At 38.7% G+C, this 17,324-nt stretch overlaps 1 protein-coding gene and 1 non-coding gene across 6 annotated transcripts; both read right to left on the minus strand.

Moving 5' to 3' along the window:
• Nucleotides 1-209: 209 nt before the first annotated feature.
• On the minus strand, nucleotides 210-14,659 carry Esyt2 (extended synaptotagmin-like protein 2). 5 transcript variants are annotated; one of them, XM_030390918.2, is made up of 11 exons: nucleotides 9,130-9,288; nucleotides 8,266-8,340; nucleotides 5,922-6,450; nucleotides 5,306-5,857; nucleotides 4,513-4,683; nucleotides 2,833-2,918; nucleotides 2,499-2,547; nucleotides 2,097-2,273; nucleotides 1,599-2,030; nucleotides 1,037-1,531; nucleotides 210-589 (listed from the first exon to the last, which is right to left on the minus strand). In XM_030390918.2, exons 2-11 carry the CDS (start codon nucleotides 8,268-8,270, stop codon nucleotides 500-502), a joined length of 2,586 nt encoding a protein of 861 aa, XP_030246778.1. In that variant the 5' UTR covers nucleotides 8,271-8,340; nucleotides 9,130-9,288; the 3' UTR covers nucleotides 210-499. The 5 variants fall into 5 exon arrangements, with proteins under 5 accessions (XP_030246778.1, XP_030246775.1, XP_030246776.1 ...); XM_030390915.2 differs by lacking the exon at nucleotides 2,833-2,918 and adding an exon at nucleotides 3,765-3,862; XM_030390916.2 differs by lacking the exon at nucleotides 2,833-2,918 and adding an exon at nucleotides 4,178-4,263.
• Nucleotides 752-858, minus strand: LOC115565715 (U6 spliceosomal RNA). Its single transcript, XR_003980859.1, has one exon. It is a non-coding gene; the product is annotated as a U6 spliceosomal RNA (small nuclear RNA).
• Nucleotides 14,660-17,324: the final 2,665 nt, after the last annotated feature.

Genomic DNA, 17,324 nt, shown 5'->3' on the forward strand with positions numbered 1-17,324 from the left:
GAAAAATTCTGCTATTTATACGTGCACCCAGCGAAACGAGCAGTTGGGAATTACAAGCACATGACTAAGCAGCATAGTGTGAAGAGCGCCATCTGTTGTTCGTTTTGTGATTGGTTGTTGCACAGGCTAAACAGACACATTTTAGCCGGTAATAAACTAAAATCAGCATACAGCTATTAAACATTTCAATTATGCTTGAACAATTAAACTTATTTATTTTAACCTGCATTTTTATTAGCTTGTTAAATACACATTTGTTACAATTGTCAACACAAATAATTTGCTTTATTTAAACTACAATAGAAAATAGAGATTCAGAGGCACGACTAAGAGAGTTTTGGTTCAACTGCTGAAAGACCAAACAGTTTTGCTTATGAGAATTATAAATACATTTTCCTTTTATACACATAAGAAATACAAAAAAAATAGTGTCGAACGATTTCAGTTGATTGTGCTGGCTGCGGCTCTCGAGGAGATTATATTTCCTTCTCCAGCTCATTCACTCATGTTTCTGCTCGGGCTGCAAATCGAACCAGGACTTCAGGCCAGCGGGCGTAGTTATTTCGCTGTCATCCAACGGTATCTTAAGCTGCAAGGGAATACGATAAAAGAAATGTGATAAATTAAAAATAAATAAATATAAAGAGAAAACTGTAAACCTTTTTCTGTTTTGAAAAATTAAAAAGATATGGACGATTTAAAAAATTTTTACTATTGATTATTATATATTTTTTTAAATATTGTAGAGCAAAAAAATGTGGAACGCTTCACGATTTTGCGTGTCATCCTTGCGCAGGGGCCATGCTAATCTTCTCTGTATCGTTCCAATTTTAGTATATGTTCTGCCGAAGCAAGAACGAATGTAGCACAAAAATTCTGCTATTTAAACGTAACTGTAGCCGAATTAACAGTTGGGAATTCTAAGGCAAGTAAAGTAGGTAGAGGGGAACATGAAGGTAGGTAGGCAAGGCTTGCTAAGGGTAGGTAGGGGAAGGTGAGGGTAGGTCGGGTATCTGTTTACTGCCTGCGGACTCACCATGCCAATAATGGGACTGCCGCTCGATAGGAAACCCTTCTGTGTGCAGACGGTCACCTCGAGCTCGGTGTGCCGCAGTTCGGCAATCGAAATGAGGTACTCAAAGGAGGCATCGTAGACGGGATTACAATTGTCCTTGATGACGGAGGTCTTGCGCTTGGACTCCTTGCTGCGACCAGGCAGCAAATACAGCTTCACATACGGATCGGGTATGCTGCTCGGATCCCGCAACGGTATATTCATGATCTTGTGTATGGTCACGTCTAGCTTTTGCCGCTGCGCCGAGTACGTGATGGACAGCTGTATGCGGCCCAGACCATGCTCTCCGGCCGTGGAAATCGTGTCGGGCATGCGATGGGTCAGCGTCGAGCTGGCCACTTCGCTAATTGCTTTCTCCAGCGATGCGGACGCTGGGATTATTGTTGTACTCTTGATGGGCTCCTCCTCACTAATCGGAGTCTCGGCGGAGAGGCGTTTAGCCTTGGCCTGCTCATCCTAAAAGAATGCAAGAGGAGATTACAAATGGATTATAAAATATATTATTATTACTATATCTTCTTACCTTGGATACTTGACTAGTTAGTGCCGGTGCATCGGGCGTCTTGACAGATGTGCTACGCTGCATAGCTGCGATCTGCTCCAATGCTTCCGACTCATCGTCGATTTCACCTGCCTTCAAAATGCGCAGAGATAGTGACATATATAATTTGGATTCGGGTCCAGACTTTTGCAGCTGGAAGGGCTGCTGAATGACCTCCATGTTGAACTGCTTCAGCAGAGTGCTGAGCGTGTAGGTGAATTGGCCAATATCGTTGCCCGTCTTCTGGTCATAGATCTTGATGTTGAGGCTCTCGTTATTCGGATTGGTTACCAGGAAGGTGAAGCCCTGCTCCCAGACGGGCGAGTCATCGCGCAGGATCATAGCAGTCTGCTTCTTCTGCTTGTTGACACTGCACACCAAATAGGGATCCGGCTTGGAGTTGGCACGTGCTTGCTGCAATGGATATCAGTTTATTCAGAGCTTTATCTACGATTGTCAACTGTACACTATATCTCTTACCTTCAGATGGCGAGCGGAATCAATGAATACGCTGAGCACAGCCGAGCTCATGGTCGTCACACGCAACAGTTGAGTCTCCAGTAAGATCTGCTGTAGATCATTCGGATCGGCAGTCAACTTATACCATTGCAAACGGACATGCAGATCGCCATGCTTGGCATCCTCCAGAGCAAGCCACTGTGAAGGCGGGAGTAACATATTAATGGGGTTTCACTTGCTTTGAATAATAAAGTTTATTCGTTTCCCATTCACATGGACGAGCTTATCAAACGAATATAATATGATTTTATATAGCTCATATAGGAATCGATTAATATATATATATACAAAGACTTCCATATAGCTGCATATGAATTTTCTCACCCCTTCTGTTAAATCTCTTAACCATCTCTATATACTTACAGTATCTAGAACTCCCTTCTTGATCACGCTGGATACATCGATTGTGGCTCTAAATGTGGCGGAAATTAAAAATCTTGTATTAGCATCAAGTTTCATTATATTTCTTATCAAATTTAACTAACGTAAAGTTGTTGTTAAGTGTTTTAAGCGGGTTTCGGGTCGAAAGTGGAGCTTTTGAGTAACTTTGTTCAGGGAATTCAGATTTTGTGTACTGTGAGAATAGTGTGAGCTGTACGGATTTAGTAGACAAAGTATTATATTGAATATGTTAATTGTATTGTTTCGATTTTCTTTGAGATACTCATTGATGTTGTGGTGAAAACGATTGCCTAACCTGCCGAGCGACTCGTCATCACTTGTGCGGTCCCAATCAAAGAGTCTAAGCACGAGTATGGCACGTTGTGAGACCTCAACCACAGCCTTATCCGCATTATGGTAATATGGAAGATATTGTATTAATACTGTTAGTTTCAAGCGGGTTGCTCAGCTCAATACAAGTTATGCTACGTATGTATGTACAGTGGTAATTATTCGACTCAATCCATCTACGGCAACGACTCTACAGAGCATGCAGTGTACAGTACAGGGTGCTCCATCTGGCTGTGTGTGTGTGTGTTTGTGTAGGTGTATAGCTGCGCATGCATTGTTAGTATTTCTAGTAGTTTTGTTTTTAGTATTAATATATATTTAGTATTCAGCAGTTCAGCGTATAGCAGTCGGTAGGAGCTAAATAAGGAACGTGTCTTCAAAGCTTTTATCAATTTGATAACTGTTGCCAGATTTTGTGCTATCATTATTGAACGTTGTCTTCAGTGTTCATGAAACAATGAGAAAAGTAATTTCTCATGTTCACAAATTGGTTTCGGAGAGTTTACAAAATATACTATTTTCTAGACTGTCACGACTTCAGATAATCAAACTCTAACAAGAAGTTCAAATACTTTACGTTATAAAATCATAAGTTCCTCATAAACATTTATAGGCTCTACAGATTCCACAAACTGAGAGAAAATCAGTTTAGCTAACTTCTAAATTGAATTGCAAATGCTTAACCGGAGTTAATACGCTCTCCGAGCTAAATTCATTCATTTATTTGCATCACAGTCCTGGGTCAACTCCTGTCAAGCGTCGGAATTGTCAGTAAATGCTGGATAAAACTAGGTTTATTATGAGGCAGAACTTGCAAAAACATAACGAAACATAACAGGAAATAAAAAATGCAATGACAAGGTTAAACAGAAACGCAATTTCATGCCGCAATACAACCTGCCCAATATATCATCAGCCTGTACGCCGGGCATACTTTGGTCATAGTCCCACAAAGAAAAACCAACGAAGTGATTGATGCTGGTAAAAATACCCGCCTAGAAAAACAAGTGTGTGTAAGATAAGAAATAGACTGAAAGATAGAGATAGAGGGAGAGAGAGAGCAGTGTCTGAACTTGACAGCAAGAGCGAAACACTTAAGCCTATGCAGAGTTAAAGCAAGGCATGCACTAGTAACGGTAACCAACATAGATATTACGGGTATTACTCACATACGATTTGCGGTGAATTTGAGTGGAGGGGATTTTTTGGATGGGTTAGCGTTAGCGTAAGACCCGACCCGACTCAATGTCGTGAGCCACACCCAGAGAGGAGAGTTTGGTGTGGGGATTGCAGTTAAATGAATAGCTTACCTGCCGAGATTTTCATCTTGCTTGGAATCATCAGAGTCCTTCAGTTGGATATTAACAAATTGCCCCATTTCAATAAAAACTGTCGCCTGGTGGCAGACCCGAGACGCACAAACAAAACACGAGTACATAATGTCAAGAAATATGCATGGAAATTCAAATGAAAAATGGTAAAAGTATTGAAAAAATACAAAGGCTACGGCATAAGGAATTCATGTGGTTCACAGTGTTCTGCGTGTGTGTTTTGCAGCATGCAGCAATCGATCGGCAACGGCCATAACAGACTACGAAAAGCGAAGAGGCAGTATCTGCAGTTGCATTGCAGCCAGCTTACGTACCTCACACCAGTAATCCCACTTGGGATTCACATTATTATCAATGATCTGCGTCCTGAACTCCTGGGCGCCCACATTGACGATGGCATACGGATCCGATTTACCCTTGCCCAGCACACTGATGTCCTTCTTCATCAGATTCTTGGCCTCGACGACGTGAATGCGCAACAGGCCCTGAAATTAAATAATATTAATTGATTAGAAAAGTAAAAAAAAAAATGTGTAAGCAAAAATATTAAAACTAAAATTATTTATATTAATTAAAAAGAAGATGATAGTTCAGAGAGGTTTTAATTAAATATAAATAAAATAAAAAAAAAATAATTTAAAAAAATCAATTTAAATAAATAAAAAATAATGATTTTATTTTTTATTTAATGATTTTATTTTTTATTTATTTAATTTTGAAAATTTTAAATTCTATTTATTGATATTGTAATATAATAATCTTAATAATACATTTTATATTATTATTATTTTTTTAAATTCTATTAATTTTGATTGTAATATAATAATTTTAATTTAATACTTTTATGACTAATTCATTTTATTTTTGTATATAAAAATAAATTATTTTATAATTATAAAATTATAATTATAAAAAATTTATTTAGCTGCTCGTATAAATTAGAGCTCATATATGTATATTCTATTCTACTAATCAGTCTCTATGATCTGCTCTTCAAACATTCATCAGTCAGTCAATCAATCAGACAATATATATGTATACATCCTCCCACTCATCAATGATCTGTTCAATAAATCGGACACATGGATAATAATTAGGAACACCCACCTCAGGCTCGGGCATTTTGAGCGACACCGCGGAGACCTCGTCGCTGAGGGAGATTGGCAGCTTGTTGGGCAGCACCATCACATTGCCGATTTGCTCCACAATGATGCGGCGCAGCAGATCGGAGAGTCCCGGCATGTCCATGAAGTCAATCACGCCCACCAGATTGAAGTCAATGTTCGGGTTGTTGAGGAAGAAGATCTGCAGGCCGCCCACCAGCGGCATGGAGCGTATCAGCGGCTTCATCACAACGCGCACCCAGCCGTGAATCTGGAAGTCCTTAATGCCGCCCTTCATGCCGCCCAGATAGAAGTTGATGTCGCAGTCGCTGGCATAGAACAAATCCAGATCCATGATGATCTCATTGCGGTCCACGTTCTTGTCGTAGATCTTGACGCCGCCGATACGTGGCGGAATCGTGCCCAATATAATCCGGTCGAAGCGGAAGCCATTCATCTTGTACTGCGACAGGGCCAAGGCGACATTTGGCTCAATCGTCTCCTTGACCAAGGTGCGCGCAAAGTGATTGGCATTGGGCCAGACCTGCTTCAGAATCTATGGCGGAAGGAACTCACCCGTTAGGAATAGCTTAGCGTCAGACCCAATCTCAAGATTTTACCTTATTCAACCACTCGGCACGCTCCACATCCGGAAAGTAGACCCAGGCGGGCAGCTCGTCGATGCGTGCGAGAATCACATCCTTTTCGCAGGCGAGAGCTGATGCCTTGGCTATGTCACGCCTCTTCGCCGACGTCTTGGCCATCTGATCCCGCGCCACCGACAATATAACGGGCGCAATAAGCCAGGCCACAGACCAGCCCATATACCCAACCAGATATATGGAGCCCACAATGGCCACCTTCTTGCCCACCGCGTAGATGATGGAGAAGATGCTGTCCTCACTGCTGCTGCTTGGCTTTGCCACAGCTGCGGCGTCATTGCCAGCAGTCGGTGTTGCTGTTGTTGATGCTGCTGCTGCTGCTGCTGTTGGTGTTGCTGCTGCCGTTGGCGTTGCTGCAGGCGTGGCAGCGGGCGTTTCGTTCATTTTGGGCGGCTGGGCAAGCGGCACTATGGGCTCTTCCAGATCTGAATTCGGTGGCACTACGAATTCGGCCAACGGCACAGTCGGCTCAGCTGCGTTCGTATCGCTAGAGTAATGAGAGAGTGAGCGTGAGAGAGAGAGAGAGAAACAGTAAAGAAAATAATTAGAATACTGTCGATTCTATCAGCTTGAGACCAGCTGATTCATTAGCACTGGCACCGGCACCGGCACAGCGGATGATGTCATCGCTAGGTGACTTTATGGAGAGTGTTAAAGCTTAAACAAAACCTGGTGCCGGCTACAAATTATATTCGCTGTATACAAATCGTGTTTATCTAGCTGCTGTTTTCTCATTATATTGCTGTGCATTACTCATACGCCGCGTGGGTCTGGCGAATTGACACAGTTTTTATTCAAGCACTTTCCACGGGCAATTTGGCAATTGCCAATTGGCAGTCATAAGAAACATTAAGCAAGTTGGCTTTCAATATACACACATGGGCATATAGACTTTCAGATGCTGTTTGTGGTATAGGTTATAAAAGAAATCTACTTTAGAGGGAAATGTTTGTGCGTCTATTATATTTATCTGCGAGCTAAGATATAATACCAAGAAAAAAACAACAATTGCTTCGAATAAAAAATAAGAAAATAAGGAAAGAGAATATTTAAATTCATTTCAAGATTTTAATTATAAGAAACTGACTTGGAAAATTGTTAAACTGTAAGAAAAATGGCTAGAAAAATCTAGCGATAGATTTAATAAGTATATCGACATATGCATTAATCAATATAATTGTATTTGATTGATACTGAGATCTCTAGAGAGTGCAAGTAAATTCACTAAATAATAGAGCATTTCGATTAAGTCGGTCTGCATGTCAAAAGCCCTTAGAGACTTCGATTTCCCATTATCGCAGGAGCACGTCACTCAGGCTTTACGATTCCTAAATACTCAATGAGCTGGAATCATGGCAGAGCTGGCTGCTTCTCCTCTCGCAGCTCATCGCTAATTCTAGACTCTTGGGTGAATTTACATCTTGATGCCGGCAGCGCCTTCTGTTTGTGTTTCACTTTTGTTTATCTTATTCATCTGTTACTTTGTGTGGCCCAATTTTGTGGGCTCGAGCGGGGCGCCTGGGCTAAAATATTTATTTCGTTCGAAACTTTTGCAATTATATCAACTTGCTGATAAATTGAAAAAAGCTCTTGTCTTAACGATTTAACAATGAGTTGAGCCCCCGTGAGGCTGGCAACAAACCCTAGCTAAATATTTTATTTGGTAACTAGGCGTCGACAGAGCTTTGGTCGCAAATCCCATCGCATTTGGGCCAAGTACTGCGACATGAGCCTTTGGGGCATGTGGCTATGTATTCCGGTAGCTGGCCACCTGTTGCATGGCAGGCAGTAAAAATAAACAAAATAGAGACAGAGAGAAAGAGAGCGAGAGAGAGAGAGAGTGGAAAAGAGCGGGTGGGGGAGCGAGAGTTGAGTCTGACATAACTTTAATGCCGTCTGCCTTCAAAAGCTGTTCCATTGCCAAGAACTTGAACCCGCTTAACGACTATTCGCGTATTTGTTTTGTTGCTTCTTCTAATTCTCTCTCTCCCTCTCGTGGTCTCTCTTTCTCGGAGTCTCTCTAGCTTTCTGTCTCTGTCTATCTCTAATTGGCATGGCGTTTTTATAGAATGACGTCGTCGTCTGATTGTTTTTGTTGTTGTTCTAGTTTATATACTTTATATAAACATACATACATATACATATTTATTTGTATATACATAAATTGTTTTTATATTTGTCATACTTATTCTATGTATATTATATGGGCGCGACCCGCTTGGCCATGTGCACAATCATCATAGATGTTTGTGAGCAATAAAAGAAAGAAAATAAATCAAATAATATTTAATTGTTGCTTCACCTCATTGTTTGTTATTGTGCGCTCTTCTTCTTTGTTTTCCCAATTGTGTTTAGGCAATTTGTGTGTGCTGGAAAACTGAAAAATGAGTTGGTAAACATAAAAGGTGTTTAAGGTTTGTTAGTCACAAGAAAAACATAAAAAGTGAAGTGTGTTTTAAAAACAATCGGTAAAATTTAATTATTAAGCAGAACTTAAGAACTTAAGCAGTTAGAAAAAATAATTAAAAATTGAAATTAATATATTAATTTACAGAAAACAATTGTAGCTTATTAATAATTAAAAAAATGCATTTATAGTTTACTTAGTCTTTACAAATATTATTTAAATAAATTGCGAAAAATTGGTTTCTATGTAAGTGCTTTATAGGGGCTGAAACCTACGAGTTGATAGAGTCCCCTATCATAATTATAAATATAATGTGAGAAATACAGTATATGTCGTGGAATACCCAGCATTCAAATGAGTTATTCGGCTTGCAGTGAACATTACCTAGTTGATATATTATTATTATATACATTTATTGCAATGGGCAAATATTTATGTACATATTTCTACTATATATACCCATATCTCAAGACTTTATAAATGTGCTTGAACTGAAATGTGTTGTGTTTCGAATATAGACCGACACACACACACACACACATGGAGAGGCACACACACACACGCCTGAGAGTATCTAAAATCGCTATGTGGCATAGAGTATATACAAAATTTGCCAATATGGAATACAGTTTGTATATTTTTATCAAGTTCTAATTTTTCATTCATACAACAACAGCAACAACAACAACAACATGAAATAAACATAATACATTTGTTGTTTTGAAAACCGGATTCTGATTACAAAATTTTATTACGCACCCAAACAAAACTTTATAAACTCTATACGATTCGTATTTTGTTTTCGTTTGCTTCTTATTTTTTTCTGTTTCAAATGAGCTATTTAAAATTCTGTTTGTTGTTGTAGATTGCGCGACGCGTGTGACGACTTGGCGTCGAGGCGACGTTTCGAAAACTGAAAACTGAACTGAAATTCTGAGCGGCAGCCACTAGAAGATTTCGGGCTTTGAGTGAAAGCTCTGCGGTGGCTCGAGCAAAAGCTCCGCACAGCAGCCGGGCTGCTGATGCGCTGCTCAATGCTGTAGTTTCGGTGGCGCCATGGGGTAGCCCTACCACAATAGTCTTAGCCTGGGCAGAACACTGTCCAACACAAGCGCTCTTCGAGATGGATGAAGTGTGTTAATTGAAAGTTTTGTTTAAATTTGTTATGGTATAAATTATATGCATTTTATATAGAATATGTTTATATGCATTGAAAGCTTATCTCAATTTGTTATGGTATAAATTGTTCTCTAATTTATGGAAGTAATCATTAAATATTTGATTAACATAATTTAATTTCAGTTAAAATAAAGTATTATATGTAAATAATAAATAAATAAAAAATTATTTTTATTTAAAAAAAAATTATATGTAAGCTATAAATATGTGATTAGATAAATATAATTAGGCTTTGATTATTTTTAAATATTTAAATAATTTTTTATATATAGCATATTACTTTTATAATAATTTCACATTGGTTTCTTCATATTCATATTCATATTCATATTTATATTCATATTCATATTCATATTCATATTCATATTCATATTCATATTATATTCATATTCATATTCATATTCATATTCATATTCATATTATATTCATATTCATATTCATATTCATATTCATATTCATATTCATATTCATATTCATATTCATATTCATATTCATAGTCATATTCATATAATTTGCTTTATTAACCATAATTTTGTTTGTTTTGTCGTTTTTCCCCAATCAGTCTACATGATAATTACATCGTGAGCTTGTTGCACAGTGTAATCATTAGTTAATTATACATACAGTGCCCAGGTCAACCGTTAATTCTATACAGTAGCAATTTGTGTTTGGTATAAACATGAATCCTTCGCAAGCTGATATCATGCTTAAACTATATTTTGTCTGTTAAGCTGCAGGATTAAGTAGCGGAGTGCGGGCGGTTTTCATAAATAACAAATATGCGCGCAACACTTGACGTATGAGTAATAATCGTGGCATATGCATTTATAATGCCAGCAGCAGATTAAAAGGTAAACAATGCGCCATAAAAAAGTGTAAATCAAAATGCAAACAAACTACAGTTGGGGCAACTTTAATACGGCCTTCAACACCCGCATCCGCACACACACAGGCAGAGTTATACATGTCGATGCACATTGTTGGAGCTGGGCAAGAAAGGTAGAGCAAAGGCAGGTGGCATTCGTTGTCGAAGGACGCACATTGTTGTTGCTGCTGTTGCTGCTGCTGTTGCTGTTGCTGTTGCTGCTGTTGCTGTTGCTGCTGCAGGCAATGCCTGGAAAATGTTGCATCAAATGCCGCTCCTAGGGAATTTAAAATTTGCCAGCAATTTGACCTGTGCCAACACAGCAAATGCTTCGCATGCCTCGAGCTAGGAAATTATCGTCTGCCAATTAGGAGCGCAGCCTATGAAAAGTTCTTCGGGCACGTTAACTTGGCGATGCTAAAAGCTCTATCTTCATACAGGTGTATGCAGGTGTATAAATAGCGAAAGTCTCAATTAAGTGTGCGCATCATTATCTGTAGCGGGACATTAGGATAGTATTAGGATTACTCAAATATTTACTGATATTTTCCCATATTCCCTTTTCTATTTCTCGTTTCAATTCGAAACTTTTTATTAATCATAAAAATGAATGAAACAACTATTAGTTATTCCTGTCACGCGCTCAATTGCCGTGCGTGCTGCAGTTGACGCATTTCTATTGCTTCATAAATAATTGGTCTTTCTTGGTGGCCTTGATTTAGTTATCAGCAGCTCGACTGGGCACACGTGGCGTATGCATAACAATGTGGGTAGAACTTTGAAAACTGAAGCCAGGATAGAAAAGTAATTTGATGTTTGTCCACTGATTGTCGATGCGATGTAAGACGACCTACAACGCCGTCGTCAATTGGGGTCACAAGGCTGACGGCTACGCTCGAGTGGAAGGGTCGGTAAACAAATCCTTAAAGGCATCCTGGCCTTTGTTGTTGTATCCTTCTATCGTTTGCTCTGCTTGCTCTCGGCTGAATGACGTCAGGTCCGCCTTTGATTTATGGACACGCAGTCAAGCAAATCGCATCGAATCTCAAACTAAATGCTACAAATTCTCAGCCAATTGCAAGGCCACGAAACTCAGTTGAGGGCGTGGCAGCTGTGAGAAGCGCGACAGTTGGCCGACTGATTGCGTGGCCATAAACGACAATAAATTGAGTTAATTAAGTGAATTACCCATGCACTATATACATTGAAAAGCTGATTACATCTAATGGCATTTCCTACATGCTGCGCTTGCGTTTTAGCATCTAGCAACTAGTCAAAGGAGTGTCCTTATGCCTCGCACAGCACTCAATTAGCGCCCGAATCACTTGGGAATTGTAAAATGTAATTTACTCTGGTATAAATAGTTTATGATTCATAAAAACCTTTGCAGCGCTAGTCAGTCGAGCGGGAGCCATGCATATAAAAATACTCTTAAAATATCATCATAAATGCTGAATTAGGTATAGGGTTGTATAGAAGCTGCATCCGTATGCCCAGACTAGTCAAGTCACTCACTTATATCATTATCTAGACACGGTACATGTAAATAGTAAATAAAACAAATCAGTTTCAAGCCTACGTATGTCAAGCTCTAGTTCTTATACCAACTTAAGACAGGGTATTTCATGCTCATCATAGTCATATCCACCTGTTGTTTTCTATTTTAGATGACCGCATGATGGCTCGGAAGCTGCCCCAAACGTTGACCTTCGTTTGGCTCTCGTTGACCCAAAAAGTCAACTTAAACACGAGTTGTCAACCCCTTGAAAACGTAATGCAATTTGCATTATGAAGCACGTTTCGAGTGTTTGACTCGCACACACACACACACACACACACTCAAGCACTCATACACTCATACATATGTATACATCACATTCAATATTTAAGAAACTTTTCTGCCTGCCCGGCCAACGCAGCTGTGGGGTTAAGCGTAAGCCTATTAAAGGATATGAGCCATATGAAAAGAATTTCATTTTCTGTTTTTACTTTTCCATTTTTTTTTTTTTGCAGGAAAAACGTATGAAAATTAAAGTTGTGTATTGAGTGTGAGTGAGTGGGCCTCTTGTGCGCGTCTGCTGATGATGTTTTCATAAAATGGCCGCAGGGATACATATAAAATACATGCAAAGCCAACAGAAGTTCGAGCGTTAATTTAACCAGAGCCAACCACAGTCAGCCACACACTCAAGTTGGCCAACAGGGCTATTAAATTAGCTACCAACTTCCAAAAAGGGCCGGAGCCAAGAGGCCACAGGCCAGGGGCGTGCAGTGCGCGGGCCTTTTTATTAATAGACATTATTATCGCCTCAATCTGGCGACAGGCTAAATGCGAATGGAAGCGAAACCAAGTCAAGAAAAGCAATTGGAGTGTTTGCCTTATGAATTATACACAGCTAACTGTTCCTTTAGGTAGTTCCAATAAAAAAGCCATAAATTCGAAAGGAACTGCTTGGCAGTCAGAGGGGATAGGGGATGTGGAAGTGGCCAGACCAGCGAGCACAGGTGCTTTGAAAGAAACACTCAAAAAAAGAAAAACAAATAATAATGTAATAAGAGCAAGGAACCACGCACGGAAATCGTTTGCAGCAGGTAAGGAAACAATTAAAAAGGCGAAAATTCAAATAGATCGACTACGAGATACTGCGGAAAGTAGGATTGTTTATGACAGGAGGGAGAGGTATTATAAGAAAGGTCTCAGTTTGTATATTATAAATATCTATCAATATTTATTTACTAAAATTTGATGAGTTTATGGAAGGGAAGATTGATTTATTTGATTTATTATATACAATAAAAGTGGCTTTAAATATTGCTTATTTAATTATAGACCTCTCAGATAAGTTGATATAAAATTTTAAAGAATTAACTAAAGCAGCTGAGTTTTTAAAGGGACCATCTTTTTATTTGTTAATTAATAGAGAACCCAACATTTGTTTATTGATAAAATTTATACTCTCAACAACTTTACAAACAAAAGTGGAGCAGCGCATGGTTCTTACAAAGAATTGCATTGACATAGCCTACTTTTAGGGGAAGGCTAATGAACATTCATTATTTTGCATATAAACATTAAATATCATATTTAACAAGTAACAAAGCTCTCGAGACTGCTCGATTACGAGATCCGATAATTCGATTCCCATTTGTAATGGGCTCTGGGTATAAAAATTAAATAAAATCATCATCACCATGCAACCTTGCATAAAATATAAAAAATTGAAAAGAAAGGAAACCAAATCTAAAATGTAAATAAAAAATCGCTTTATTATGTACTCATTGTGCTAAACTTCTCTTTGACTGACAATTGCAGTAGTTGCATACATTAAGTGACTCTGTTAACTTTAGTTTTTACTGTCAGAAACAGTTAGACCAGTTGTCAGATCCACATTCTCGCCGACAGCCGGGACAACTGCAAAACTGTTCGCATTTGTCATGGGCCCAGAAATGGATACATGGCCATCGGTCGCAATAACAACAATTGCTGCTAACAAAACACACGGCCACGCCCACAGTGTGAGTTGTGCCCCCACTTGATGCGCCCTTCAAATGTGGTTACACTTTAATTATGCCAGGCGTCAAGTGCAAAGGGAGGGCCAAGCGCTGGCTTGACAAAAAGTTCGTGAAATCCTTTTGCGCGTCATAAATGTCTGTCACGGCGGTTGTAACGACTGACTGTCTGACAGTCGGAGTGTGGCTGTGTGTGTGTATCGGTGTGTGTGTGTGATTGTGTCAGCTTTTGCCGTCAGGCCATGGCTTGCTTTGTGCATGTCACGTCATTTGTGCCTTGACTACGCGGCGTATGCGTAACTTTTACAATGCTCACTTTTAAAGTCAGCAACACACACATACACAGACACACACACACACAAAGACATATCGAAACACCTATAGCAACGTTAAGTATCAGCGTAAGCGATAACCAAGGGCTGCACCCGCCACTTAGGAGTGCTGAATTTTTAATGTTGACTTGCAAATGTTGCTTACAGTTTATCAGGCGCTGCTGCTGCTGCTGCTGCTATTGGCACTTGAGCAACAACAATGGGTAGCCGAGCTACAAAGCCGCACAAGGGATCCACAAATAAAGCACAATTGTTGGCGACACTTTTCTTATTGTGTTTCTTTTTCACGTTGAGTTTCACTTGGCTATTGATTCGAGCAGCTAAAGAAAACGCGCGCCGAATTTGCCTGGCGGCAGGCGCAATAAAGCGACACTATAGCAATAAACGTGGCGCCTCGCACGCGTCTCGCACACAACTGAGCCGCCATCTGACGGCGTGCAACGAAAGTCACTCAAGGCGCAGCGTGTGACCCACTTTTGTCTAGCTGCAAACGACTCAAAGAGCAAGAGCAGAGAGTGTGTGTGTGTGTGTGTGAGAGAGAGAGAGCGTGCGAGCAGAGCTTTGAGCGCCATTTTGCAACGCAAGGTCGCATTTTGTTTACGTTCGTTGCTATTTTTGGCGCCAAAAAGACGAAACAACTGTTGCAGCAAGAGAAGCGTGAGCTGTCTGAGTATGTGTGAGTGTGTGCTTGCGGTGTGTGAGGCGTAAGTGGCTGCTATAAATATTAGCATATTAAACAAACACAACCGCATCAGTGCGCTTTATTGGCATGAATAAGAATTTAATTGAATTAATCGAATAGATTATTAAATGCTCAAATATGCATACATATATATAAATTTTTAAAAATATTTTTTATTCATTTTTTGACATTAATTATACAATATTAAATTGTGTTTAATTAATTAATTGAATACTTAAGGCCAATTAAAATACATACATATGTTTGTATTTCTAGCCATGGCAAAGTTCAGGCATGCGCACAGTTTGAGAACTATTGTGCTTTGCTAAGTGACCTGACAAAAGCATAAAGTTTGACAGCAGCTGCTTAAGCTTTTAATGCATAGAGACTTTAACGGCTTGCATAAATTGAAAAGAAATTTAAAAATATTATTTATAAGATATTTAAAAAGCTTCAACAATTAAATTTATAACTTAATAAGGTCTTTTAAAAATAAATTACTAGCTAAAAGCTTGTTTAATTATTAAAAAGCTGACAAAAATATTCTGTCTTTATTAAATAATATTGTATTTTTATACTGAATAAGATTTGTACTGATAATTTGTATTCCTGCTTAGTCAGACTTTACTGTAGGTTAATTGTAATTTTGAGCTTCACAATAAAAAACGTAGTGGTTTTAATATTAAATTTCGTCTTCTTTTCTTTTATTTGTTTCATTTGAGGTTCTTTGCGGCTTCATTCGAATTGGCTATCATCTTTTATGTGGCTGTGTGTGGTGCGTCATAAAAATGTCATTTCAATTGTTTTCACGCACAGGTAAATTCATTAAAATTTTAAAACCAAGTACAGTGCTAATAAAATAACATTGTACCGGCGAGTTGACAGCTTTTATAAGTCAACTCCATGTCAGCCGTCGACTATTTAATAGCTCCACCAAATATATTCTGTTTATTTTCGCCTCATATCACGAACATCAGGAAAAAAAAAGATATTTTTAATAGCGTCATATTTTGCGTGCCAGTTTAGTTGACACTAAAAATAAATCAAATTGGTTTATACACAAAATATATACAAATGTACTATATATATACATATATGTATATAAAGATAAACCCAAAGAACTCATCAACGAGGCGGTAAATCCGGCAGCGCAGCGACGCCCGAAAAAAAGAGAATACGAATTTCTAAAAAAAAACCAACGCTGAGAAATTTATGAGTGAATGGATATTTTATTAATAGTTTAGAATGTTATGTGGACAAGTCTCCAAAATGCAAGAATCACATAAGAAAGTGCGACAAAAAATCCGAAAAATCTCTTCAATATTTATGGCACATTAAATGCCAATGGCGAACAACTGTGCCACCCCTGTCACCCTTCCCTCAATAAGGGGTTCAAGTATCGGTTCCCTTTGCGACGGCACACGACATGCATCATAATAATATCGAGCTGGGGACTCACAACAATCCATATAATAATATTAATAATAATAAAAATATGACACGAATTCCAGTTGGTAAAACACAACATATTACATAGGCCCCTGTCACGGTCGGCCGACTGGGTAGCTCAACTCCACGCATGCCCGGGCACCACCCACCCACAGCCACGCGAGAATCCTCAGTCTGAACTTGATTTTGACTTTGTGCCGGAGAAGCCAGCTAATCCAATAAGAGGAACAGAGGAACGAGTTAAATCTGCCTGGTATATAATATATAAACTCAATATATGTTTGTATGTATTGCCATATACATACATATTTAAGCTTTGCAGCGCCTCAGACAAGTCAATAGTCTGTATGCCAACTTGATAAGCTTATGCATACCCTGAAACAAAATGGAATTTGCTTTTTACAGCGCATCGATCTGCATTCCAAAAATAACTGCAATATTATTTCAGCATGTGCAACAATATGAAAGCATGTCACTTACACATACGTACATATGTATATTTATTTTATTTATGTACTAAAAAAAAACGACAATTTTTTTGAAAATTTTATACGAGAAACATTTACTCTTTTGGGCTCTCTACTGTTTTTTATTTATTTGTATATTTATTTTATTTGTATACTCTAAACAGAAGACAATTTATTTTGCTTCTTAAAATGGTTGCGATTATCTATATATATTTATATCTACAAATATGTCTTTATCGATATCTATCTTTCTCTATAGTTTCATTTTGCCATATTTGTTTTTTGATCAATTTCTTCCACTTTCTATGAAGCTTAACATTTCGAAAAGATTCTTTATGTATCTGACGCTGTCACTCGATGCTAATCTGGTGCACTTTAAATAACTCGCAATCAGCATTTGAAAAAACAAATCCGCTTGCACGTCCCTTCACTGCGCTAGCGACACAGACAGACAGACCGGCACACATACT

This window comes from Drosophila navojoa, chromosome 2 (genome assembly GCF_054131105.1).
Source record: "Drosophila navojoa isolate 15081-1374.11 chromosome 2, UAZ_NAV_1.0, whole genome shotgun sequence".
NCBI lineage: Eukaryota > Metazoa > Arthropoda > Insecta > Diptera > Drosophilidae > Drosophila > Drosophila navojoa.